The following is a 17,813-nucleotide window of genomic DNA, read 5'->3' as shown; positions in this document are numbered from 1 at the left end:
AAATGTCCAAAATCTGAATAGGAAAGGTCATTTTTAAAAAACGCCTATCTTTTGTTTTGAAAATAACATTTCAAACAAGGTTTAGTACTTTGGACGTTTTCTTTTAAGTCCATTTTTGAAAAAAAAAAAAAAAAAGAATAAGTGCATAACGTAGGAAATCAAGCTATTGGGATGTAGGAGGAGCCAGCATTTTTAGCAGACTGGTCTCCAAGACATCCCAGGAGAGCAATGGGGCACCCTAGGGGGCACTTCTGTGCACTTCATTAAAATGCTCCCAGGTATACATCTCCACATTTGCTCTCTTATCTTGTCCCCTGAGCCCTCCAAAACCCACCCAAAACCTACTGCCCCCACTGTACACCACTTTAATAGCCCTTAAGGGTGAAAGGGACACCTATATGTGGGTATAGTAGGGTTTTGGTGACTTTGGGAGGGGTCACAATTTCTACCATAAGTGTGACAGGTAGAGGGGGATAGGGACTTGAGTCCCTCACTCCATTGTACACTGCACCGACCTCTACACTACGCCAGGGACCTGCATGCTGCTCTAATAGAACTGACTATAACATCTGAGGCTGTCAAACAGGCTTGTAAGTCATATTTTTATTCACATGTTTTAGGGGTGGGAGGGGGTCATCCCTGATTCCCTCCAGTGGTCATCTGGTCATGTAGGGCAGCTTTTTGTGCCTTATTTGTTATAAATACAGGTCTAGTTCAAAATATCTTAGTTTTAGTTTGGTTTTGATCCACTCTATAGCTGAAAAACATCTAAGTCTTAGGAATGCCCAAATCCTGCCCTTTAAAATTCCCCGACACGCCCCCTTGAGATTTGGATGTATTGCAGGCAAACAGCATAGAAAAACTTCTGAAAACAGGTTTCAAAAAATGCTGCTTTATGCTACTTTTTAGATGTTTTTCTCTTTCAAAAATGAGCCCCAAAGTAACCTATATTTTCATAACTATCAAACATTTTACATTACTTATATATTGAGCTCAAGTCCACAAACTGGGAATCCAGTAGCACACATGAGAAATTTTTAAAATTAATCTTTGAAGAATATGTCCTCAGAAAAAGAACATAAGAGTATACGAATAGACATACTGGATCAGACCAGTGGTCCATCTAGCCCAGTATCCTGCTTCCAGCAGTGACCAATCCAGGTCACAAGCACCTGGCAGAAACCCAATTAGAAGCGCCATTCCATGCTACAATTCCTGGGCAAGCAGTGGCTTACCCCATGTCTTTCTCAATAACAGACTGTGGACTTTTCCTCCAGGAACTTGTTCAAATCTTTCTTTAAAGCCAGATACACTAACCACTGTTACCACATCCTCCGGCAACGAGTTTCAGAGCTTAACTATTCTTTGAGTGAAAAAAATATTAACTCCTATTTGTTTTAAAAGATATTTCAATGCAATTTCATTGAGTGTCGATGGTCTTTGTACCTGTTGAATGAGTGAAAAATCAATTTACCTCCACCCGCTCCACAGCACTCAGGATTTTGTAGACATCATATCCCCCTCCCCCTTTTCCAAGCTGAAGAGCCTTAACCTCTTTAGCCTTTCCTCATATGGGCGCAGTTCCATCCTTTCTATCATTTGAGCAATACAGAGGTATTTTTGGTCTTATTTTGAATCCCTCACCTAATAATTCCTAGCATCCTGTTTGCTTTTTGGCTGCCACCGCACACTGGGCAGAAGATTTCAGCATATTGTCTACAATGACACCTAGGTCTTTTTCTTGAGAGCAGACTCCTAAAGTGGACACTAGCATTAGATAACTATGATTTGGATTATTCTTCTCAATGTGCATCACTTTGCATTTGTCCATATTAAATTTCATCTGCCATTTGAATGCCCAGTCTGCCCATTTCCAAAGGTCTTCCTGCAATGTTTCATAATCCGCATGCTTTCTGACAACTTTGGATAGTTTTGTGTCATCTACAAATTTAATCACCTCACTCGTCGTTCCAATTTCCAGATCATTTATAAATATATTAAATAGCACCGGTCCCAGTACAGATCCCTGCAGCACTCCACTATTCACACTCCTCCATTGAGAAAAATGGCCATTTAACCCTACCCTCTGTTTTCTGTCCAATAATCAATCCTTAATCCACATAAGAACATTGCCTCCTATCCCATGACTCTTTAATTTTCTCACGAGTCTCTCATGAAGTACTGTCAAAAGTTTTCTGAAAATCTAGATACCCTACAACAACTGGTTCACCTTTATCGACATGTTTATTCACGTCTTCAAAGAAATGAAGCAAATTGGTAAGGCAAGACCTCGCTTGGCTGAACATATGCTGACTCTGTCCCACTAAACCATATTTGTCTACGTATTCTGCAATTTTATTCTTTATAATAGTTTCCACTATTTCGCCCAGCACTGAAATCAGGCTTACCAGCCTTAGAACCCTTTTTAAAAATCGGCGTCACATTAGCTACCCTCCAGTCTTCAAACACTATGGACAATTTTAGCAGCAGATCAGCAATTTCATGTTTGAGTTCTTTCAATACCCTGGAGTGTATACCATCCAGTCCAGATGATTTATTACTTTTTAACTTGTCAATTTGGCTCAGTACATCTTCCCAGTTCATCAAAATTTCTTTCAGCTCCTCCGCATCATCACTCCTGAAAACCATTTCCAGTACAGGTAGATCTCTTACATCTTCTTCCATAAAGACCGAAGAAAAGAATTCATTCAATCTCTCCTCTATGGCCTTACCCTACCTGAGTGCTCTTTTTTGCTCCTTCCTAATCTAACGGTCCCACAGATTCCCTCACAAGTTTCCTGCTTCTGATACACCCGAAAAAAGCATTATTATGAGTGTTCGTCTCCGCAGCAAGTTTTTCTTCATATTCTCTTTTAGACTTCTTTATCAATGCTTTGCATCTGGTTGACAGTGCTTATGCTGTTTCTTATTTTCTTCATTCGGATCTTTTTTCCATTTTTTTGAAGGATATTCTTTTTGGCTCTAATAACGTCCAGAAAGAGGAACCCGAATTATAGCTATGTCATGCAAGGTTCCACGTTAGGAGTCACGGACCAAGAAAGAGATCTAGGTGGTGTTGTCGTTGATGATACGTTGAAACCTTCTGCTCAGTGTGCTGCTGCGGCTAAGAAAGCAAATAGAATGTTAGGTATTATTAGGAAAGGAATGAAAAACGAAAATGAGAATGTTATAATGCCTTTGTATCGCTCCATGGTGCGACCGCACCTCGAATATTGTGTTCAATTCTGGCCGCCGCATCTCAAAAAAGATATAGTGGAATTAGAAAAGGTGCAGAGAAGGGCGACGAAAATGATAATGGGGATGGGACAACTTCCCTATGAGGAAAGGCTAAAGATTGTTTGAAGCACTGTCAGTTACAAAACATAAAAATTGTTCTTTTTTTAAGTTAATAATTTTACACAACCTTTTCCACTAAGAACTGGAAAAACTCATTAGTGTGAAGAGCTTCTGTGTCTTTTACTGCCAGTGTCTTGGTAACTATTTCATTCTTGTTGCAAACAAATGGGACATTGCTGGCAAAGTAGTTCACTCTGTGGCGTATGCAGGCATCCATTTTAAGAAACACAAAATGCCCTTGAGAGTTTTTGTTTTAAGTTCTTCATTTTGGTTAAGGGCTTCTTCACACACCATTTTTCTAGTACTGTCTCTTTCCAAAGAAACACCAAGTTTGCGGGCCATTTCTCAATTCAGACCTATAAAAGCTGGTTGTAAAAAAAATGATAGAGGCACACTATACAAGTTCTATTTTTTTTTTTTTTACTTTAACTGCCGTTATTGTTACAGTAACTTTGTCACTGACAAAATATCATGTAACTGATGTCTATGAAGTTTCCTGGTCCTTTGCCTGGCTGGAAGTACTGGGCATTGGTTCATTGCTTTTGCTGTCATCTTTCTCACTCACAACTTTGAATTCTTCTGGATGAAAGCGTCTTTTGAGATTGGAAGCTCTTGTAGGAGCATTTTTATCACTGCTTTAATATGTGTTTATCTTGGCATCCCAGCATTTGTCTTCATCTAGGTCCTGTGTTCATACACTGACACACAAAATATTTTCCATTTTGAGTTGTGGTGAAATGCTCAAATACAGCTGACTCCATGGGAAGCTTCTCTGACATTATGAATTTATATTTAAGAAAAAATCCTGTCAAACAAAATTCCATACTGCAGGGGAAGGCAGGAAGGAAAGTGTCTGCTTTCTAACTACTGTTCTTGTCTTCCCCTGTAACCTACTGACTGTGTCTGACCAATAGGCTGTAGGGAGAGGAGGGAGCTGCTGCAGCCTATTAGCTGGCTGTGTCCGATTGATGGGCTGGAGAGAGAGGAGGAAGCTTCTGTAGCCTATGATAGAGACACTTCCTGCCTGCAATGCCAATCAGTGTTGCCAGGTGGGCGGTTTTACCGCCCAATTGGCCGGTTTTCTGCGACCCGCTGCGGGAAATTTTTGCCCGCGGCGGGTTGCAGTTTTTTGGGCTTCTTTTTTGTCTTTTGGGCGTTTTTTTAGGCGTTTTTTCGGCTGCGGGGGGCGGGGTTAGTGATGTTTTGGGCGGGGTTAGTGATGTTCTGGGCGGGGCCGATGATGGGGGAGGCGGGGCCGATGACGGCGGGGGCGTGGTTGATGACGGCGGGGGCGGTGACGCAGGGGTGGGGTGTCATGGGCGGGTTTTGGGCTGGATTTAGGCTGGTTTGGGTGGGAAAAAAAATTTCCACCTGGCAACCCTGATGCCAATAGGAAAGAGAAGTGCTGCAGATAGTCACTGTAGAAAGGAGGGAGACATAACTTCATTGGCATAACAGTTTTACATGTGTTGCTGCCAAAAGTAAAATGTTAAGCCGTTAAGATGAAAAGACAGAGAAACACTGGGGAAAAGATGTTGCTATGAAGGGCTGAAAGAAGTAGAAAGGATCTGTAAGGGGAAGAGAAACTAGGTGATGGGGACAGGAGCTGGGAGTGGAGCTGTGTGAGAGGAATATAAACACCCTGTGAGAAACCAAAAAGAATATGGGCTGTAAATGGGTGAAGGGAGCTGGCAGAGAGGAAGAAGACAGAGGGAAGAGAAGCTGGAAGATATAGAGGGGCTTAGAGGCTGCATGTGTGTTGGGGGGAGGGGGTTCATGGCAGAAAGAAAAGACATAAAGGTGAGAGACTATGAACAGACAAACATGGAAGAAAGAAATATGAAGAAATAAGAGTAAGACTTTTAGTGTGAGAAATTTAATTGAAATTTACTCAGTTTGTTCTCTGTGGGTTCAGTGGAATCCTTTTCTATGCAGAGATGCTTTGCATGCTTGTTCTGATCCAGATATCTTTCAAAATCAAATTCATCCTTAGTTGATGCTAAGTAGATTCTGCCCCAGCATATGGCTTGATCAATAATTGTCACTCTTCCGACACATCTTTTCAAAATGGAAACAACTTTAGGTGTTCTGGCAGCAATAACTACATTCCTCACCTTGTCAATCAGAGCAGTAGAATGTCCTTCTTGCAGACTGTCTCTTATTGCCAGCTGCGGAGTGTGCACAACACAGCGTATGTGAAGTATCTCGAGTTTTCTGGTTCTTTGCCTGGCTGGAAGTACTGGGCATTGGGTCCTTGCTTTTGCTGTCATCTTTTTCTCTTTGAATACTTCTAGATGAAAGCGCTGTAAATGTCCTTTGAGACTGGAAGCTCTTGTAGGAGCATTTTTATCACTATCTGAATATGTGCTGATCTTTTTTCTTCATCTGGGGTCCTGTATTATTTTGAGTAATGGTGAAATGCTCAGATACAACTGACTTCATGGGAAGCTTCTTTGACATCATGAATCTATATTTTAAAAAAACTGTCAAAATTCCAAATATGTCTCCTTCCCAGTGGCGTACCAAGGGGGGGGGGGGCGGTCCGCCCCGGATGCACGCCGCTGGGGGGATGCTGCGTGCCTGTCGGCTCTTCATTTTCATGCTCCCTTTGCCCCGGAACAGGTTACTTCCTGTTCCGGGGCAGAGGGAGCATGAAAACGAAGAGCCGGCAGGCGCGCGGCACCCCCCCCAACAGCGGCGTGCACCCGGGGGGGTTCTTTCGCCGGGGGGGGGCGTCACGCTGTTCCGGGGGGGGCGCTGCACCCGGGGGACGGGGCGCATCGGCGATCCGCCCGGGTGTCAGCCCCCCTAGGAACGCCACTGCTCCTTCCCTTTCTCTCAGTTACAAGCTGAAGAAGCTAATGACTGACTGAGGTAGGTGATGGTATTAAATACCAGCCATCAGCTAACCAGAGAGTGTGTCACATCGGGTTAGTGAATTCCTATTGGTTAATGGCCCTGGAAAAAAGCAAATTGATATTAGGCTTTAACAGAACAAAAAAAATATGCAAGTACAAAATGATAAATTTTTTTATTTTGAAGTTGGAGTCGGTACATTTTTACCAACTCCAACTCTGACTCCACCCAAAATTGTTTCTGACTCCGACTCCACAGCCCTGGAGTTAAGAAGCATTTAACTGGCAGTAATTAGGAGTTACTCGCGGATCTGCCCTATGCCCTATTCTATAATATACGCACCTAATTTCATAGCACACAGCTCCAAAGGGAATGGCATGGGCAGGCCAGGGATGTTCCCAGAATTTAGGTGCAATGTTATAGAATACCTGCATTTGTGCACCTAACTGCTATTAGTTGAGCACTAGCATTTACACCAGCCGTTGGCAAGCATAAGTGCTCGCACCCAAATTTAGGCACCCTTTACAGAATACTAGCTTAGCGCAGATAATCCTGGTGCCTAACTTTAGGTGCCATTTATTGAATTCCTGCATGGGCTCCGTCGGATTATGTCTGCTAAATTAGAAGGAAATTGTATAAGTATACTGCATTTGGAATAATTATAGAAATCTATTTTAACAGAAGTAAAAAAAAATATCTTTAGTTTTAGATATAGTTTAAGTCAAAAGGGTATATATCAATATAAACAAAGTATTAGAAAACACCACATGCCATACTGTAAAACCTGCATACATCTCCCCATCCCTGCCACAAAAAAAAAGGATTTTGAAAGAAGTGCTCAGCAAGCCTGGACTTGCATAGGTCTTGATATTACAAAAGGGGAACAATTCCTTCTTGTTTTGTTCATGGCTGAGTTGTAAGTGCCAATGGCTATTCCTGTAATTTAACATTTTCTCTGCCTCTATAAATTGTTCTAATTATTAACAGCAATAATCAGGCCTGGGGAAAATCCCAGGCACTGGGTTGCTTGGGTGCCTAACATTCAGCATGTGGCACCTGCACCCAAGGTTGAAGAGCTGAGCAGGTAGCTAAAGAGCCACTGCTGTAAGTTGCACAGGCATTGAGATGGGGAGCTCCTCTTAGGACCAGGAATAGGGATGGGCAAAGGAGTTGTTGCTGCAGCCAAGGTGGGGACCGAGCTGAAAAGCTGTGGCTGTGTACAGTACTGGGTAAAAAGGAATAAAAAAGGGGAGAGGAAGAAATGAGGGAGGTAAAAGGGGGAAAGAAAGCAAAAATTCAAAAGAAAGAAAAAAAAGCAGTAAAATGAAATGAAATAAAAATCAAGACAGTGGTAGGAACAAGTTTATGATGTTGCAGTACTGCAAACAACCCAACTCAAGAGCAAAGCTAAGAAGAAAAAGGAGATTAAAAATCAGTCCAAAAGAGATTTTGTTTTTTAAATCTCATGCCTTTTCAATAGTAGTTTAAGGCTATATAACACTGTTACTCTTGGGTGACATCATCTGACGGAGCCCATGCAGGAACACTCCCCAGCAACTCTTCTAGAAGCTTTTGGAGTAGAGTCACAACGCATGCATGCTTCTTCCTGCCTGTCATGGTTGCACAGGACTGGCTCAGTCTAGTATGGATAAGCTGATAGAATTCAGCTCCAAGGGAAAGTGGGCAGGTGAGTAAGAATGTTCATCCTGCTGTCCTTGAACAACACCCACTACCACTTTTTCTCCGAAGACAAGCAGGATGGTCCCTTGGGAATCCCTAGCTACCAAGCTGTCCTGAAACACAGAAGGGGCAAGGCCTTACGGAAACATGCAAAGCATTTTTTTTCCTTTGGGCAGCCTGAAACAGAAATAAATGGGTCTAGGAGGGTTGAGTTGGATTGTAGACACCAAAGAGATTCTGTTCAGACTGTTCATCTGTTCAGACTGTCACATCAGGAGCCTTGCTCTAAACAGTTGTGAGATGTGAATCTGTGGACTCAAGTCCATGTGGCAGTCCTGCAAATTTCATGTATAGATATTTACCTGAAGTTGGCTACCAACATAGCCATGGCTCTAACATTATAAGCTGTGACATGACCCCCAAGAGTCAGCCCAGCTTGGGCAAAAGTAAAGGAAATGCAGTCTGCAAGCCAATTCGAAAGAGTGCATTTTTTGATGGCAGCCCCCACATCAGGTTTGGGTCAAAAGAAACAAAAGCTGGGTGGACTTTCTATGGGCTTTAATTCTTTATAGATAAAATGCTAAGGCTCTCTTGCAGTTCACTTTTACCTTGATGGATAGGTTGTTTGGGGAAAAATATGTTGGTTTTGAAGAGCTTATGGAAGAGTTGCTAGGGAGCATTCCCGTGTAGACTCCATTGGATGAGAATATAAACATCCTGCTTGTCCTTGGAGAAACTCCTGTTGCTAGAGCACTAAGAATCTAATTTTGTACCTGAAACAATGGAGGATTACTTCCCCAAGTCACAAGGAGCATCAATGGGATATGATTGCTGGTCTCAGCCACTGCTTTAACCACTAGGCTATTCCTCTATTCAAACAGCTGATCCACCCTCCCCATACCAATTATACTCACTTGGTCGGAAGGCATCGAGCAGCACTACTCTCTCACAGTTGCCATCTTGAAAAATGACAGCACTTGGATCCTACCTCTGCATAAAGGATAGCACAATTTACTATAACGGGGCCTCCATTTCTCTGGAGTATGAACAGTCAGACTAGTGATTTTCAACTGCTGAGGCGCAACACATTGGTGTGCTGTGAATGGTCCGCAGGTATGCCGCGGGAGTTTGGGGGAGGGTCATTTATTAATAGGACCATTAGGGGAATTTCAGGGAGGGCAGAACCCAGTTCCAGTCTTAGGCTGGATGACAAGAACAGCCGCACAGGGCCTCGCACGTCGAGGGGCCCAGCAGCCTTGCATATCTCAGGCCTAATTTGTGCCAGAATCTTTCTGATTCTGGAACAGGGGCGTAGCCAGACACCCAATTTTGGGTGGGCCTTGGCCTAAGATGGGTGGGCAGAAGAACTCTGCCTTGTCCCACAAGTGATTTGGTCTCTCCCTCTCTCGCCTGCATGCCATATGGTCTATCAAACATCGCCCCCTCTCCTGTATAACTTTTTAACAGATTTTCACCAGCAGCGAGCAGCAGCTAATACACATTGCTCATGTTGACCCCAAAGCCTTCCCTCTGATGCATCTTCCTGTTTCCGCATAGGCGGGAATACATCAGAGGGAAGGCTGTGGGGCCAAAGCAAGCAGTAAGTATGAGTTGTGTCCCACTGCAGGTGAAGATCTGCTATTTACAAGGTATGCAGGAGGGACAGCTGTTGGGAGTTTTCAGTTGGAGGGGCTTGGGGATCCCTGCCAGTCACATCTTAGGTGTGCTGCTACTGGGTGGACCTGGGCCCACCCTTGGCTACGCCACTGCTCTGGAAGTGACGTTACCACCCCAGTGTTCTGTCCAACCTTGCTTCCTCACCTTGGTTCCTATTCCCTCTCCCCCGGTATAGCTTCTCTCCCTCCTGCCTCTCCTCTTATGCGTCCCCCACCCAAATACCTTTTAAAAGTAGCTTTTTCTTCCAGAGGTATCTGGCACTGAGCAGTGATTCACATGTCCTGCACACCCAGAGCTCACAGCCTTCTGTCTTACACCACTTCCTGTTTCTGCATACGCAGGAAGCGTCAGACAGAAGGCTATGAGCTCAGGGTGAGCAGCATGTGTGAATCGCTGCTCGCTGACAGAGGCCTCTGGAAGAAAAAACTGTTAAAAGCTACTTGGGGCAGGTTGAGAGGTAACAGGAGATGCTGGATCGCCAGTGGGAGGGGGGGGGGTTGAGAGGCAATGGTGAACCATGGGGGACAGGGGAGAACAAATGCTGAACCATTGGTGGGGGGGGGGGGGGGAAGAAAAGAACAAATGCTGGATTCATAGTATGCATTGACAATTTTAGTGCCTTGTTCATGTGCAATGAAATGAAAAAGGTTGAAAATCGCTCAGTCATCAGACCATCAAGTGGAATTCTGCTCACTGTGCTTCTAATGCTAATCCATGCACATTTATTGTTTCATCTATCATGACAACAGTACTCACTTCCTCAGAGAAACAAGCATTAGGTAACAGTCAGTTTGACTTGCAATCTCAAAGCACTAGTACAATCTAAGGTACAGATAAGGATACCGCATGTAGGCAAAGAAACCCATCAACCCTTCAGTTTTTGCTCCACATAAAATCCCTCTTCATCAGGGCTGCCCAAACTTGAGCCTTGTGGACCCTAATCCATTCAGGTTTTCAGGATTTTTAAAATGAATATGTGCCCAATGGAGGCAGCGCATGTGAATAAATTTCAGGCATATTCATTGTGGAAATTCTGAAAATCCAGCTGGGTTGCAGTCAAGTTCTGAGTTTGGACACCCCTGCTCTACAAGTGCCAGTATATGGGCTTACAGAACTTTAATTACTCTGTGAAAATAGAGTACTGTTAAAAAAGTACAGATGCCATGGGAGTCTATGGGTGATCTGTAAATGCAACCCCATGTTACTGTATGTTTCTTATGGATCCGCATTTTAGCATGTATTGTACACTGTAATGCAATGTGACTCTGTTACAAGAGAGTTTCCTCATGACTCTGAAGGATTCTAATCACATAGTTCTTCTGCCCAGTTACCAAACTACTGAAGCAGGCAATTGTGATTATCATCTATATGAGTGCTCTTTCACAAAGAATAATATTAGTGATATTTGCAAACTACCTTATCATACTGAAAACAGAACATTGTGCAACTCTCTGGGAAACTGAGGCTCACTATTCCCTGCAACTCTCCATGAGGTCTATTGTTCAAAATACAACTGTCTCTAACAACACAATCTCTAGGTAGGCCATAGGTACAATGCACCTCACCTCTACAAACAACCCACACACTGGAAAAAGTGCCCTTGTGTAAGAGTATTTGTAAATCATGTAGATGAGTAAAGTGAAGATACATACCTGTAGCAGGTATTCTCTGAGGACAGCAGGCTGATTGTTCTCACAATTGGATCGACGTCTGCGGCGGCCCAGGAGACTGGGAAAATGTTTCCAAGCAAAAATCAAAAAAGTCTCTGAAGAACGGTCCGTCGCACAGGCAGAGCGCACCGTACATGCACGAACGGCTTTCCGCCTGCGGCACGAGCGTGACTCCCTCAGTTTAATAAAAAGCAAACCAGAGACTAGAACTCTTGGCTCTCTTGAGAGCAGAATCCACCACCATGGAATCGTGAGGTAGTTGAGACCACCATTACTGGCTCTCCATTGACTCTGTACTGGGACTTAGTTTTTCTGGGGACCACTGGATTAGAGAGAGGGAACGACCAGTTTAGCATAAGTACTTCCCTGAGTGTCCTTTGTTAAACTGTACAGCGCTGCGTAACCCTAGTAGCACTCTAGAAATGTTAAGTAGTAGTAGTAGTGTGTTATGCAAGGGAGCCGTTGCAACTTCTGTAAGTGGAGAAGGATAATCCAAGACCTCGAGCATCTCAGCCCTGGGCTCATCCACGACCTCCATAGGGAAGGGAATATCCTTAGACATTTCCCGAACAAAGGAGGAAAAAGAAAGACTCTCAGGCGGAGACATCCTTCTTTCAATGGGCGGAGTAGGATCAGAGGGGACCCCCATATGACTCTTCTTCAGAAAAGTATCTGGGATCTTCCTCTTCCTCCCATGAGCACTCATCATCGGTATCGGACAAAAGCTAAGAGCAGCCCAAACCCGAGCCTGTCTTGCCGTCGAGGAACAACGACCTCGAGAGGGATGTTGAGAAGTCGACCCCTATCTGGACTGCGGCGAATCTTCCTCCGCCGAAGGAGAGTCGACCTGGGTGGCAGCCGACACTGATGCCGCAAGCGGCACCAAGGACAGGGACCTCACCACAGGCGAAGGACCAGATGCCGCTTCAACAGTCGGTGCAAGCACCCCTGGCACCGAAGTAGACTGGCGCAGCAATCCATCCAGAAGCTCTGGAAGAAGGGTCCTGATGCGCTCATTGAGAGCTTCCATCGGAAAAGACTGGGGGGCCGGTGCAGGAGTCGGTGGCAGAATCTGAGGGGGCTCGAGAGCCGGTACCAGGCTGCCAGAAGACCGACGCATCGGCACCTCCTCTATAGGTTGAGTGGTCCTCTCGGCGCCGACACTTATCGGGTGCCGAATCCCTCGGCTCCCCGGAGCTCTCGGTACCGTGCATGGAAAGAGATTGATGACGGTGCTTCTTAGCCTTCGCTCGATGCCCGTCATTGAGACTTCTCGGTACTGAAGAGGAGGACGTGGAATCCTCACGCCTCCTCGGGGCCGGGTCCGATGAAGATCGGTCCCGGGGGGTCTGCATAGCAGTAGGCCTCGAGACAGGTGGAGACCCACTCGATGCCTCGCTCCCAGCACGATGTGGTCGTTCGACAGCCATTACCTGGGCTCTCAAAGTCAATGCTTCCCTCGACGTCGATGCCTCTGACCTCGGTATCAACGTCAATGCCGACGTCGAAGGACCAGACCGATCCGCAAAAGGTTTTTCCCGTTGAGCCTCCTGAGACACTTGGGTCCGTTTTTTCATTAAAGGACACAGCTTACAAGCAGCTGGTAGATGATCGGGCCCAAGGCACTGGAGACACCATGCGTGGGGGTCGGTACCTGAGATGGTCCGGTTGCACCGAGTACAACGCTTGAAGCCGCTGGATGTCCTCAATTACAAGGATGGGAAAACGGCGGCTGCGAAATTAAATGACTCGATTTTGCCAAAGAAGAAAGGCACAAAAAGGGAATACAAAGCCCAACTGCGCAGCCTAAAAGAGGGCCGCAACGAAAAGAAAGAAAACAAACTCAGTGACTAAAAACTAAGGAGAAAAAAGGCAAATATAAAAATACTCAAAAGAAAAAATAATATTTTTGAAAAGAGAAAGCGGTCTCATCAAAAATCTCCTGGGCCAAAGGTAATAGCGAAGAAAACTGCGTGTCACCTCAGTCGCTGAAAAAACGAAACTGAGGGAGTCACGCTCGTGCTGCGGATGGGAAGCCATTCACGCATGAGCATGCACTCTGCCCGCGCGACAGAGCGTTCTTCTTTCCCGGTCTCCTGTGCCGCCGCGGACATCGACCCAATTGTGAGAACAAGCAGCTTGCTTGTCCTCGGAGAATGAAATGTCTGCAAGTAGAAATTTGGGAACTATTATTGCAATTTCTCTCTTCCCCCCATCACCCGTTTACCCCAAGGCAGGGATATGGGAGTTCAGGCCTCAAGTGCCACAAACAGGTCAGGTTTTCAGGATACCCCTAATGAATATACATGAAATAGATCTGCATACAATGGAGGTAGTATCCATGCAATGTATCTCATGCATAATAATTAGGATTATCCTGAATATCTGGCCTGTTTTCAGCACTCGGGGTCTGAACTCCTGTATCCCTGCCCCAGAGGATACCTTCAGAGGCTGCAAAATGGAGAAAAAAACTACCTGCAGTGTCTGGAACGCAGATTCTATGATTCAGCCTTGTTCAAAGTACTAGGTCAAAGTACTTAAGTAAAAGTAAAAAGAAATGTATATTTTAATACTTAAGTAAAAGTACAGTGAAGAGTGCATTAAAAACGTACTTAAGTGAAATTGTGTAATATAATACTTTGAGTCAAAAGTAAAAGTATCATAGCTACAATGAATGCAACTAGTGTTAATGTTTTAATCCCAATAACTTTACTGCTCTACAATTCAATCCACTTTGCTTTTAGTAAAATTAAGTTTTGAAAATGACTGTCACTCATGCGAGTGTGCCTGTAAGTCATTATTAAAACAGCCCAGCTAAAAACATGTTCAATAACTGCATTAGCAGTCTGATAAAAGTTCCTTCCAATCAGGCCAGGCTGCAATATTACTGATGTCCTCTGATTTGGGCATGCAGGTACTGAGCAATGGAATCTGTCTGAAACACTCGTCTTCCATATAGCAAAGAATACTTTATGATCATCGCCATTATTATCTGCATTAGAAGTAGTGCAGTCATCACTTGTATCTTCGTCATCATCATCATGCTGTCCTACTACACAGAACGCTTTCACACAGTAGAATTATTGTCAGTTGTTGTTTCAACAATTTTTTGTCTGATGGCAAACTCTGAATAAATTTGAGAACTCTTCAGTCTTAAGGCCAGACAAGCAAACTTCCTCTCTAAAGGCTATCAGTCCAGTGGACAGTTTCCATGGGGTGACCAGCATTCTGTTGTGGTGGGAATGAAAAAACATGGGTACTGAACAAGTGTGTAAGGGTTAGGAGTTAAAAGCAGCATCAAAAAGGTGGGCTTTTAACCTAGATTTGAAGACGGCCAGAGATGGAGCTTGACACACTGGCTCAGGAAGTCTATTCCAGGCATATGGTGCAGCAAGATAAAAGGAACGGAGTCTGGAGTTAGCGGAGGAGGAGAAGGGTGCAGATAAGAGAGATTTACCCAGTGAACAGAGTTCCCCGGGAGGAGTATAGGGAGAGATAAGAGTAGAGAGATACTGAGGAGCTGCAGAGTGAATGCACTTGTAAATCAATAAGAGGAGATTGAACTGTATGCAGAAACGGAGAGGGCTAATATGAGCATGGCGATACTGACAGAATATAAAGTCGTGAGAAGCAAGTTGTAATAGTCTAAGCGAGAGGTGATAAGAGTGTGGATAAGGGTTCTGGTAAGTGCTCAGAAAGGAAAGGATGAATTTTGGTGATATTATAGAGAAAGAAATTACAGGTTTTAGCAAGCTGTTGAATATTTGCAGAGAAGGAGAAAGAGGAGTCACAGATGACCCCAAGGTTACAAGCTGATGAAATAGGGCGGATGAGAGTATTATCTACTGAGGAATTGTCATTTACATCTTGCTTCTGCTTTTACTTTTGTACTTTTAATTGCAAGCATCCCATGTAACTGAGTAAAAGAAATAAAAATTGGTGAAGTTATTACTTCGGTAAAAGAAAAAGTAGCAAATATTTCCTGTACTTCTTTACAAGTAAAAGTGACAAAACGTTTCCTTAAATATAGTAATTAGTTACATTCTTAGTTATACAACACTGCTGGGATTGGGGACAGTTACAGCTGTAAGGGTTAAAAAGATCTTTCACTCATTCTTGCAAAGAAAATCTTCACATGCTTAGTGTTGTTCCAAACCAGAATAAAATTGGGGTTTAAACACTACACTGCTTGCTACCAGAAAACATCTGCAATGGATATTCATGATCACTGTGTTAGATGCATGAGCCACAATCTTTAGGTTCAGAATTGTATAATGTGTGCTCAGATGTCCCCCAGAGCAAGGAAAATCCTTGAGTATAAACTAACCCCCCTGTATACTAAGCCACACAGCCCACTGAAAGTGAATGGGCTGTATCGGCATTAGCGCACGTTTTAATAAACCGGGGGGGGGGGGGGGGGGGGAGGAGATTATCTGTCAGAAAAGTGGACATCACAGACAAAGAAAAGCACTTCAAATCATGGATCCTCTACTTATAAGTCTGATCTGAGTGGTACTAGCTCTTCTGAGCAAGCTGGCAATCATAGTTCTGCTGCTCAGATTAAAGTACAGTAAATCGCAAGCAAAGGTAAAGATTGCTCAGCCAGAAGTTTAAAGTGATGTACATAGTTGGCCTCAAGAAAGGCTGTTGTGAAGTCTACATATCCAACCACTGATGTCATTGTCTCTGCCCTGAGGGTGTTAACTTCAGTCAATACAGCAAGGGCTTCCCTGGCATTGTCATTCTGTGCAGACATTTGCAAAACTTCCTTGCACTTTAGAAAAAGCCCCATGTGACCTTTACTCCCAGATAAAACTTTTATTATGTTTCCAAGTTCAAGGAATTTACATAAATATTTTTGTGTAATAGCGGCCCTGGATGGAGAGTGCTGATTTTGGTAGCCCTACAAGGACCCAGAGCATGCGCAGTAGCAACAGAAAAGATAGAGAATGAGCAGAGCATTCCAAAGGTCAGTAGAGAGATCAATTATGCACAGCAAGATCTGTTACCTTTCTCTCTTCAGGACCCCTACTTCTCCAGGCAGGAGATGGTTTGTTTCACTATGAACAGGAGTGCTGGCCATGGTCACATAAAAGGATTCCTTTCCCATCAAAAGGACATTTGCCTAAAATATCAAAAACCTTTGAAGACACACCTCAAGGAGTGTAAGAGGAATACATGTTCTCTTAAAACAGAACTGATGTAGGCTTATACCAGGAACCTGGGATAATTCTCTCCAGGTATAGTGTTTTGTTGAATCCTTCTTGGACCTCTTTCAACCTTCTTAAACAGTGGAAATGAGCACCTCACTTCCTCATCAGCTGCCTGCCTTCTCTCTCCCTGAAGCCCAGCCCATGCTTGTCGCCTGCTCCCTTTCTGCCTCCCCAGCTCCATTGACGACATCTTCAACTCCAAGTGGCTCCCTTCTTGCAACTCCTGAAGTCACTTTTTGAAACCTCAGCTTAACAAAACCAACCGTGTAAGAAATGGTCTTAAATTACTCAAATTATACTTCTATTTGGGAAACCTCTCCTCATTAGAAAATTCCTCATGTTATCTATGGACACACTCATACCTATGGAAGGCCCACAATAACAGCTAACTCACACTGAATTTTATCTCCTCACCATAAAGATGGATGCTACTGCAGAGGAGACGGTCTTCTGTAGTAAGGCATGTACACGAGCAGTTACATATTTCTCAACTGGCTGTAAGTATCACATCTGATGCTGCATGAGATCCACTGCAAGAGCAAAGGCCACCGCAGGTGCCCATCCTTCCTTTGCTGTGCTGCCATAATGAGATCATAAAAATATGTGGGTCAGCACTTCACATACTGTATGTAGATCTCAAAATGCATAAGATCAGCAAATAGGAAGTGCCTATCAAATAGTTCTGAAGAAGCTCATGATACTGGCATAGACAGGAAGAATTTAGGACAGCAATAGCAGGTCCCCTGTTTATGTGGTATCTTAAGGATGCATAGGTAGAAGGTTGGTAATAGGGTCCTCAGCAACAGGAGCTCGAGCTAGGCCTGTGGTGTGGTTTTTTTTTTTAGTCAATCAAATGTATGAATTATCTTTATCAACAGACCCAAGATTTACATACACATAATAAAAATATACATACCACAACCCAGCAGGCTATAGGAGTGCACATCATTCATCAGCCTGCTGTAATAGCTGTCATGGTGGGCCCAGTCTATGAATAGTTGGGCACATCCACACACAAAGAATTAGATGAACACCGATTGTACGGATGCCTACTTATGTTCATTTATTGGCGTGGGACACAAAATTTCACCCTGGGAGCAGCATAAATCATGAATCAACATTCAGTGTTGTCTCATTTGCTGCTGCTTAACCTATAATAACCTGTGTCATGTCATATTGTGCAAGTAAAAAATATTGTTATTCTTCATCTAATATTTCTTTCCAAAAAGTAGAGGAGTGTGGTAGCCGTGTTAGTCCACTCTTAAGGTTATCAATAGAAATCAAACAAAATAAAACATGGAAAAGAAAATAAGATGATACCTTTTTTATTGGACATAACTTAATACATTTCTTGATTAGC

General features: G+C 43.8%; 1 protein-coding gene across 2 annotated transcripts in view; it reads right to left on the bottom strand.

The window, feature by feature from the left end:
• NUDT14 (nudix hydrolase 14) overlaps nucleotides 1–17,813 on the bottom strand; it is a 185,239-nt gene that overhangs the window by 109,040 nt on the left and 58,386 nt on the right. The window contains exon 1 of one of the 2 annotated variants that reach the window (XM_030214973.1): nucleotides 17,370–17,432. The exons of the other annotated variant lie outside the window; for it this stretch is intronic. Within the exon in view, the coding sequence (XP_030070833.1) occupies nucleotides 17,370–17,402 (33 nt within the window). The 5' untranslated portion in view covers nucleotides 17,403–17,432. Of the gene's footprint in view, nucleotides 1–17,369; nucleotides 17,433–17,813 lie in introns of those variants that run through there. 2 annotated transcript variants of the gene reach the window in all.

Source organism: Microcaecilia unicolor, chromosome 9, assembly GCF_901765095.1.
Source record: "Microcaecilia unicolor chromosome 9, aMicUni1.1, whole genome shotgun sequence".
Lineage (NCBI taxonomy): Eukaryota > Metazoa > Chordata > Amphibia > Gymnophiona > Siphonopidae > Microcaecilia > Microcaecilia unicolor.
This window is presented reverse-complemented; position numbering and strand designations above follow the sequence as displayed.